Here is a 10,665-nt window from a genome sequence, read left to right on the forward strand (position 1 = left end):
CTACAGGGCTGGAGGGGAGCCACACACAGGACGGATGACATGAAAGGGAACTGCTCACCACCACACACCATAAGCACAGGGGACGCGTTGTCCTGAAAGGCAGTTCAAGATCCCTTGTGCACATCTGCCAACGTGGGCCAAAGGAACACCCTTTTTACAAGTACTGATCTCTACCCGTGTACAGCCCTTTAGAGTTCTAATTTTCAGGTCCCAGGAAAAGATAAAGGAGGAGCAAGCTACATTCAGTATATAAACTGAAAAGGGGATATTCTATGCAGATTGTTTTTTCCAAGTCTTTAGTAGCACAGATCACACGTTTCCAGCTTTCATTTGCACGCCACAGATCCTTTACAGATTTTCCTTAATTCAGGGAAACATGAACTGCTGTAAGGGCTGAAACTTACTTGTTGCTGTGCTGCCCTGTTCTGAAAAAATTAAAGTTGCTCTGAGATCTTCACTGATTTTCTCCTGCAAAGATAAAATCCAAAAAAGATTAACTGCTTGGAGACCCAATACAGGTCACAGCTTTAAGCAGCATTATTGGCAAAGTGAGTTCTGTAATTGTCAAACATTTGCATTACGGTAGAATCCAAAGCACTGTAATACCTTGGAAAAAAAGGATCAATTTACATACCCAGGAAAAAGGTTAGGAATTAAAACTTCCAGCAGAGAGATCAAATATTTACCCACAGTCATTCAGACATTCTCTTGATTTCAAACCCAAGGCTCTAACCACTGGCCCAGGCAGCTTTCCCTGCTGAAGACTATTTTAGCTGGGAAGTCCAGTAAGATACTTATAGGAAAATAAGCCACGAAGAATCCACTTACACATTCAAAGCAATCTTCTAAAGAGAGAATTTTAAATAGATCGTTGGGGTTCAAGTAGCAGGTCCAGATTCAATGTACAATATGGTGATTTATTTTGAAAACATAAATCATTTGTACAGTGGAAGATGATAGTGTAACTTTGTTAACGTAGCGAAAAGCAGTTCTGTTACGAAAACCTCCCAAGATAAATATCTGTTGGGACAAAACCCAAATCCTGCAGAGTACCAGCTCTGCAGTATGAACAATCTTCTCTTGTTTTCAAGATATGCCTCCTTCTCTCCTACTGCCCAGTCACCTGCAAAACCTCCAAAAAGACTGTCACCCATCTTTTGCAGGGAGGAATTCTCAAGTCAGTCTTGAGACGCTCATTCCATTAAGTTTCAAGATGCCAATTTCTTGTGTCTGCACCACTTAATTAGGTGAGCAGTAAGGCACCTGCCAGTTTTAATCTTTTCCCTGTTGAAGCTCGTTAATCAGGTTAAACAAGGCGGCTGTTGGCTAACTCTGCAGCACACACAGATAACGGACACAGAGAAAGTACTTACTGTTGCCCTCTTCCGCAGAAACGCATCCGCTTCGTCCACAAATAGCAAGAGGCTGTAAAAGGAAAGCACTACACAGTAACAGGAGACAGGTAAGTGAGGCTCAAATGGCTCAAGGATTCTCCAGTCCCACTACCAGGCACCCATACCTGCGACCAGCTCTCAACCCAAAGGATTACACAAGCAAATTCACTCCTTAAGGCAACATTTCTCAGCTAAGCTACAGCAACTTTTCCATTGCATGCACTTAGCCCATCCCAACAGTTAAGAAAGAGGTAATAGTTTAAGGCACCTTAGGTCATAAATCTGACTCCAGGCTTCTGGAGTTTTGTTTCCCTGCTGTTCAGAAGCACACTGAACAGAATCAATTCCAGGGCACACAACCTTAACCTCCTCCAGATTTTTAAATATAGATGGGAGTTTTTATCGGCATGGTTTGGCAATGGGCTTCCATCTAGTGCTGCTATGTTACTGCCAAGTCAGAGTAGATCTTTGAAATTTAGACCTGCTCTCCAAGTATTTGTGAGAGTGCTTACTTTAGCATTCCCTTTTACTTAGGGAAATGTGTGCAAGGGTACAGGACAGGTACACAAGCACACAAGGAATCTTGGTGACAATGGCGACTTCCTGCCATTTTTCTTCCTTACATCATTCTGAAAACCTCAAATCAGAGTCCTATCCTGCAAATTGCTTTGTTATTTTGTGGAGTTTTTCCTTTCCAAACCACACTAGCAATAATAGAACGGTTTTACCACCTGTGGAAAAGTGAATTAATAAAGTCAATGAATAATTCACAAAAATAAATTCACTTATAAGCCAAGGGTAGTGCTCTTCCCCAGAGACAAAAATGTATAAAGATGTTAATCAATAACAGAACCAAGTTGCTCATAAAGCTGTCACAGCTTGTATTACCTTCTTTCCTAGCTTCAAAACCAGCTTTCTTTCAAGGGATTTCAGGGCCTATTAACATCTTCTACTCAACTCTGCTTTTCCGAAAACATTCTCGGCTACAGTCTCTGCAGAGAAGTGTTCAGCTAATAAAGACAACACAGTACTAACAGCTAAAATTGTTGGATATCCAGAATAAAGTCTGTATAAATACTTCAATATTACTGGAGATTAAAATATTGATATATATGGGCACATGTAACCTTTGATCATGACTTTCCTAAGATGGCTATCTGAAGTGTATGAAGTTCAAATGCAAGAAGTTTTTTATCAGGACAGGGAATAAATTCAGACCTAGGCAGTGCTGTGAAAGAGAATTCTTTAGGGGAAGGCATCCAGCAGTCTTCATCCAATTGAGTATCCTACTTCTTCCAACTTCTTTTTCTAAGCTCACTTGAATTCTTATACTTGTCCTTCTACAGCTCCTCAGGGTAGGAGAAGCTTCATGAGTTTAAAGTCTTAGGACATTTCGTCTGCATATTTGCATATTTGTTTTGTTTTGTTTGTTTGTTTTGGTTTTGTTTGTTTTTTGTTTTCTTTGTTTTTGTTTTAAAGGGGAAATAGAAACATTTAGATAATGAATGCAGCAAAGATTAAAAACAGACACTGCAAGATAATGTCCATCTAAAGCAACTAGAGAACACACAAATCACCAGTTAGCCACACTTACAGAAGACCTGCAATCAAAACAGCACAAAACCCCAAACTGACATCCACGGCAAGTTCTCTATTGAATTTTAATATCCTGGCTGGACAAGCAAGTTCTTAGCTACCTCTGGACTGCAAAAATTCATTTACAGTAGTACAAACAAGTTAACTACATACTCCTACAAAATCAGGGAGTCAGGATTTAGCCTCAACATGAATGCTTTTCTGTAGATAAAAGTTCGCTTTTAAAGGTGACTGGAAAAGCACAGCAGCTTGTGACTTTTACACCTATCTAATGCCTTTAGCATCTGTCTCCCCCTTATCCTCTTTTATTTCTTATAATTCACTACTTCCGCTTCAGACTCAAAAGTAAAGAAGAAGCTGGATCCAAACACTATTAGAGTCTAAAATCTGAGCGACAGCAACAGGAAACATAATATCCAAAGAGTGTAAACACTTGGTGCACCTCCATTTGTGCTAAGTCTTCTAACTATTGTCAATCAATCACTCTGAAAGAAATGTGTCCCAGCCTTCAAGCAGGCAATATCTCACCAGGCAGGTGGGGAGATAAGCAGAGAGTCAAGCTATGACTGATCTGGAAAATCTGAAGTAAACAAGGGCTTTGAGGGAGCAGAAGAGGAAAAGCTTTCAGCCTTTTTAATATTACTAAGCAGCAAGAATTCACCCATTCTAGGAAAACTTGAGGAAGTGTCATGCCTGGTCAGTGTGACCTCATCTGTGCAAGAGTATCATTCAAGATATGTATCATGCAAGAGATTATGGGTCTGAACTACATCGTTGCAGTGAGTTTCTCTGAGCAAGAAACTCAATTTAGGATTCAGAGGAACCTCTACTTACCCTCTCCTACTGGTGTTTGCCCAGTCAAAGAGTTTATGCATGGCAGTAACTCCTTCCCGCCCCATGGGAGCAACATCACCACCCGTCATGATGGCATAATCCATGCCTGAATGCACCGCTAGTTTCTGGAAGGAAACAAAAAAACCCCAGTGAGTTAAGCACTCTCTTTCACTGCAAAACCACAAAAGATGAGGAGGGAAATGAGAGTAGTTTAGTTCTATCAGCATGTTTATTTGCAGAAGGTAAGTATGCTCTTAGAGAAGAGAATACTTCTTTAGTCACTTAGGAGCAGCTTTTAGCATTGCTCTGAACAGGAATGAAAGATGGAAGCTTAGTCTTGTGGCAACGCACGAAATTTTAATGCTAGAAGGCATGGCTGAGAGTGCTTAGATCTTCAACTTTTGTATTGTTTATTTCTTCCACTGTTTTCTTCATGGCCTAGTTTATAACAGGATTCTATTCTCTACTAGACACTTAAACTAATACAACTCAAATAAAATTTTATTCGTTTAAAAAACCAAACAGTTAAAAGCCTGGAATTAAATGCTCAGTGAACCCAATGAGTATTCAGACAAAATAAGTGAATTTTCCCTTTGTGTTTTAAAGCCTGCCACAACCCTTTGGTCCGGTGACTACTAAGCAAAGGGTTTTGATGAAGTTCCTGGGACATGCTAGAAATATCTCCCTTAAGCCTGCAGGTAAAAAAAAAAATCCCCTATGATTTTTTGCTAGGACAGAAAATGCAAGTCTATCCACAAAGCAAGTTTGACAGGATACAGCCAACATTAACCAGGTACATCAGAAGAACCTATGGCTTGCACTGATCAAAGTTTGCTTAGGCTGTCAAGTCACTGCAGGACAGAATTACAGCCTTGGCAAAGCCCGTCTCTACTTCAGCCCAAACAGGCCTACTAAGACCCACGTAACATTGTGATGAAGCTCCCAGCTTAAACCTGCTCTCCATCAAACTGCAACATCTCAGTGGTGAATTAGGCCACAAGAGTCTGTACCTGCAAGAATACACTTCGCCAGGATTTGAAGCCAATAAATGGGAACCATTAAAACCACCCAGTTCCTGCTACTAACACTTAGTGTTTTCTACCAGTCCAACAAAGCTGGAAGCTTTGACAGCTGCATCCAAGTGTGTTTACATCTGTCTCAAGAATCCTGCCATACAGCATCACGACTTACCCCCCCAGACTCATACATGTCTTTGCCCTGCAGGAGTCAGAGAAGACCACCACACTGTGACATGTTACCTTTTAGAATAGCAATAATAGCAATTAGTATTGTCACTGCTAGTTACCCAAGTACAAGAGGCACAGCTCAGAAAACTGTCAGCTTCCCAGCATACTATTCTCTCCTCTCTAGAGGATACAGGTCTCACCCTTATATCCATCTTCCTTCTGGCCCACTCCAATCTTTTACAGCTACAACTACCATCCCCTTGGAGTTTCTAAGCTATTGGGGAAAAGTGTTAAGAGATAACTTCTGGACTGTTTAATAAACTACTTCTTCTTCCTCCATTGCCAATCACTCCTCTCAGCTCTTAGTACTTCTCCCTTCTTCTCCTTATGCTGCCATTTCCTAGACCTGTTCCTCTCTACAGGCCTTAGAAATCCAAACCAGGTGGCATACGGTCAGAGCAGGCAGCAAAAAACTATCGGGATATGGGTTTAATGTATTGATGGAGAAAAAAAATTCCAGCTTTCATCAGTATGTCAAATCCGCCACTGTTAAAGAAGTATATGAAACCTCAGATCTAGTGGACAAGCACTGAATCAAATCAAATCAAGTCAAAAATCAAATCCTGATTCAAATCCATGCAAAAACCATCCTGGTAGTGCATATGCACAGTGAAGCCACACCTCTCTCTTCTCTGTTCTGGGACTAGTAAGTGACAGCAGAAAAGACCCTATTGAGACAAGCGCATAAAATTAACAGAGGTGGAAACGAGACAGCAGGCTGGTGTTGCAATTTCACAAGTCACAGTTGCTAAGTGCCTTTTCCAGATGGAAGGGCTCTTCTGCCTACGCTTAGCAGTAGAATCCAAGGGACTGTACTAATTTAGAGTTGAAGCAGGCTGGATGCCCTTTCCTCCTTCCCAACAGACACAAGAACACCATGTTTATGTGATACTACAGCAATAGATTTCAGACTAGGGAGGGTGCTTAGATCCTGAAGTTTTCAGAGCACCGTGCAACATGCAGGTAGTCAGAATCTTGGCAGGGTTTTACCTTGGCAAAGAGCGTCTTTCCAGTGCCAGGGGGACCATACATAAGAATATTCCTGTATAGGCTTTTGTTCTTTTTTGTATTTCTTGTTGCTATGGCAATGTCTCTCACACGTGCTTCTAACTGTGGCTGGAAGAAAAGGGTTAAATTTAAGGAACAGAGAGTACCAAGAGACCTGTATGTATCAGCTTCACAGATCAGTACCAGAAAGAAGTAGGCAGCACTCCTACAGTCTCAAGCTCTTAAGCCTTAACTTAGCTGCTTATTACTTCAGACCAGGGTCATTTCCCCTTCTACATCAGGATTTACTCAATTTAAAGTTCTGTCCACTTGTCATAAGACAAAGCAGCAGTGCAGGAAGCAGTGTAGTAACCACTATAAAAACCGGTAACACCTAAATATTCACTTCGTGTCGGATGCCCTGGGAGGGATATGTCAAAACATAACTCTTCGCAGTACTAATTCTTTCATGTAAGTCATAAACATTCATATTACTGCATTTGTAGAGATATCAGGAGTAAGCTATTCTTGCAGGAACATTTTCTCTCAGTCGGAGCACTTAACTTTGCCTGATATCCAGGAATCAAATTCAGAAGCAAACATATAGAAGCAGCCCTAATTAGCAAGTTAAGAGCCATTCACAAAACGAGCAAACGCATAGGCTTCTTTGGCTTTTTGGCCCACAAGCATATCTAGGTCCAGTAATCCTTAACAAATCAGATGAGACAAGTGGAACTCTGTATATTCATGTGCTGACTACAGAGAAAAACTGCAGCAGGGCAAGGGCTGAACTAAGACTTCCAACTGCTTTGAACAGAGGAAAAAAAGGTTAACAGAGTGCTTAATGCTTGTCACACTGAACACAGGAGCTTATTTACAGCCTCAGTGCCCCAAGGGTGCTATGTCTCCAGAATTACTAGAATTACAGCTTTTGAAGTGAGCGTAAGGAAACAGCCGTTCTTATTTAGATTCCAAGTCATCCTTCACAGATCAAGAGAGCAAAATAGAGTACTCACACTGAGAACAACCCCTTCAAGGGCATCCTGAGCCTTGCTGGTAAGACGCTTACCCACCTAGAGAGGACAAATTCAATTAGCGACATGTAGAAATCAACAACAGTTTTGACAACTCACCTGGACCAAAATATCATACGAAATGACAGTCAGCTCAGCCCACCTACGCCATCTCTAATAGTACGTTTATTCACAGACCTATTGACAGCTCCCTGCCTAACACAGAGAGCTACAAAAGGAGTTCTACATCCTCATGGCTGAGCGCAACACAAAACCAAAACTAAACTTTACCTTGATAGGATGCTTCAGTGCTTCCAGCACAGTAATGCGCGAGGTTTCTCTCACCAGGGAAGGTTTGCCCAAACGTGCTTCTATATATCGCCCTGCTACTGCCGTGGCATTCTTGGCAGAGTAAACACCCACTGCCAGCAACGTTAGTCCTGCCACCTGCAAAGAAAAAGGGGAAGGATTAGGAAAAACACTTGGCAAGGCAACACTATTGCGTGTAGCATGCCTTGTGGTGAGGAATTAAGATTCAGGATGAATGACCACCAATAGGGGTTTATTCTTGGCAAGATGTTTTATCCCTGTTCAGACCGTCAAGGTTGCACACTCCTTATCCATAGGGCATTTAGTGCTCTTGCATTTTGCAGTGTGAAAGGCAGAGGAAGCAAGCATACAATTGTGTATCCAGAAGTATGTACTCCCTGCTCAAAATGCGTGTGGCTTTTCAGACTTTTAACTAAGTAGAATATGTATTAAGACAAACAGCCATCGGGCTTTGCTACTAAACCAAAGGTATAAGCCTCCCAGGAGAAAACAGTATATCCCATAATGCTGAAGCTTTAGCTTCCAGTGTTATGAACAAAAGCACATTGGCAAAGCGGTGTGGTTTGGGGTTGGTTTTTTTTTTCAGGTACTCTGTGCAGGCAGTTAAGAATAAACCCACACCAACCAGGTGCTGTCTGCCAGACTACCCCTCACCATACAAGAAAATGTATGCTGAATTAAGATGCCAGGACAAATGTCTGAATTATGGCTGCCACCGAGGCAGTACACAGTAAGGAACAAAAAGGACTACCCAAGGTACACCTGCTAAAGGTGAACAGTCATGCCAGACCCAACACAACCAGAAAAGCGGTACCCAAGAGGAGCTTCAAAGCCAAAACCACCATAGGAATTACCATCACTGCATTAGAGACTGTTCTTTCAGAAACTCCAGAACATGAGACTTTCCCATCAATTTGCCATTGAAGCAGAAAGAGTTCATGCTTCTCTCTGCTTTACCGTTGCTGCTCAGTTCAGCACTACGTTGGCTCATATTAAACTAAGAGCCCTGCAGGCAGCTTTTCCACCATAGCTAGCTGTCAGAATCGACTAGCATTGTCAGCGCAGCTCCTTAAGACACTCCAGGAAGTTGCTAAGAATAACATTTCAGGACAGGATTTAAAAGCAAGACTTTACAGAAATCTTTAGCATGTATAGGATTGTTCCCTTAATTCTCAGAGACCAATAGCACTAATAACTTTATAAGGTGCACAAACATAAGCTTCCAGTTCCATCTCTTTGTACACATGCAAGTCAGTTGATTTACCGAAAGTCCTATTCACCTGAAAATAGAAGGGAACAAGGGGCATTACTTTTAAACTGAGAGGTGTTTGGGAAAAGGCCAACGGTTCCACACAGTTCCGAGTGCAAGTAATCAGTTGCGTTCAGCTTACAGCTAGATGCCAGTAATTCGTATCAGAGCAAGCCTAGAGAGACAAAAGAGCAAGCTGCAGCAATTGCTTTTAAAGTAAGGAGATTTTTACTACAAGTACAGAACAAGGTCAAAAGCCTCAAGGACAGCAAGGACGGCATTGTTCAATAAACCATGATACACCATCAGTTCACTCTGCTTAAATGTGTGACATCACATTTGCTTTGGATGGAAACACGAATGGTTCATAACTCTGAATTCCAAGATGCAAAGAATAAGATGACCTCCACACCCAATTCATCTCGGTTTACAGGGACTTTAGAATGCAAAAGAGACTCCACATTTTTCACAGCCTTCCTCTAAAAACAAGGTACCAAGACAAATGATCTCATGCACTCTTATACCATCTGCTTTAGCAACATCCAGCACTAGGCAAAGTTGCAGGTTGATACATCAGATCCATCCATCCAGAGCTAAGTATTTCAGACTTTTGGACTTCACTTACATTCACTTTACAAGATAGAGAGAAATACAGCCTTAAGACTGACAGCTATGTATCAAAACAGGAAAATTACTTGACTCTCACATTCACAGAAGAACCCAATTACTATGCCAACTCCACAAATCAGTCCGACTACAGTGCCTGCTGACCATGAAGTATCTAGCAAAGGAATGAATCTCTGACTGATAAGCAAAGTAAATTCCACTAAGAAAACAACAAACCCAAAATATTTTGAGCAGAATCTTTGGGGTTCTGCTTGGATGGGAAAAGGCAGGAAAAGAGCAGCCCTTATAGTAGGCAGGAAGAGCTGAAATTCCAGGGCTAACTTAGAGGAACCCTAAAATAACTAATTCTTACCTTATAGTCATTTTTCAAAGCAACAGAAAATGAGTTCCAGCTGTGTTATCTCCTTTCCAAAAATATACTTTTTTTTTTTTTAAGCTAAATGTCCCAAATTCACAAGACAAGAGCTTGTCAGAAGCAAAAACGACCACAATGCAGGAAACTGGTATCCAGGTCAAGAGAATATGCAGCTAAAAGCACCAAGCACTATTCTGCAAAAGGCTCTGAATTCTGCAGGCATTCCAGGTACAGCCTACAGACTACAAAAGGATCCACTAAAAGCATGTCTTGTTCTCCCCAGCGCGCTCGGGCAAAGCATCTTTTGTATCAGCCTGTGCGTATAAAACCGGAGGGTGGAGCAGATGGTGGTGACTGACTTAAAACAAAATGTCCATTTTAACAAGCCATGCTACTAAAAATACAATTTCACTGTAAAGTTTTGTTGTAAGTAGTACACGGAGAAACAATTTTATGTCCATAAGAAGCCACTGCCATGCTCTTTTGTTCTGTGAAAAGATGTTGGTCCAGCTTTTAATCGACTCATTTAGCACACATAACAGTTCTCTAAGCGCTCTCTAGGCTACATCAAAATTAGATATAAAGTTGCGAGATAAGCAGCAAAGTGAGTTTTAGATCATGTCCTGCAAGGTCTTGAAGTTCCAGAGACTAGGAGATGCTGCTTTCTAGATGAAAATGGTACCCTCAGACTCCCTGATCACAGCTGGTAGTCCGCTATCCACCTGGGATGAGAGCAGCAGCCAAGTTCTCAGCAGCTAACTTGGTGGGAAGAAATTGCAGCTCAGAGACAGAACGCATGCAAAAGGGGAATACTGAAGAATCTCTCTCTGTGGCCTTAAAATCTTCTACCTTAGTATTATCATTTAAAAACAAAACAAGCTTTTGTGATCCATGTCTTACTATTTTCTGGGGGAGTGTTCTCAGAATTTTTTTTAACTGTAAGGGGTACACAATCAAAAAATTTGAGACCACTGGTTTAGAGGGAACAAACCCCTTTTGTGTCCACCAGATCAACTATTACACATCTCCAATA

The 10,665-nt window shown here is 41.4% G+C and overlaps 1 protein-coding gene across 1 annotated transcript in view; it reads right to left on the reverse strand.

Moving 5' to 3' along the window:
- Positions 1–10,665, reverse strand: part of ATAD3A (ATPase family, AAA domain containing 3A) — a 29,029-nt gene that overhangs the window by 12,422 nt on the left and 5,942 nt on the right. The window contains 7 exon segments of the mRNA XM_009710647.1: positions 405–435; positions 438–468; positions 1,374–1,425; positions 3,825–3,949; positions 6,062–6,187; positions 7,075–7,131; positions 7,363–7,518. Of these exon segments, the coding sequence (XP_009708949.1) occupies positions 405–435; positions 438–468; positions 1,374–1,425; positions 3,825–3,949; positions 6,062–6,187; positions 7,075–7,131; positions 7,363–7,518 (578 nt within the window).

The sequence above is a fragment of the Cariama cristata genome, unplaced genomic scaffold (genome assembly GCF_000690535.1).
Source record: "Cariama cristata isolate BGI_N322 unplaced genomic scaffold, ASM69053v1 scaffold5392, whole genome shotgun sequence".
In the NCBI taxonomy this organism is placed as follows: Eukaryota; Metazoa; Chordata; class Aves; order Cariamiformes; family Cariamidae; genus Cariama; species Cariama cristata.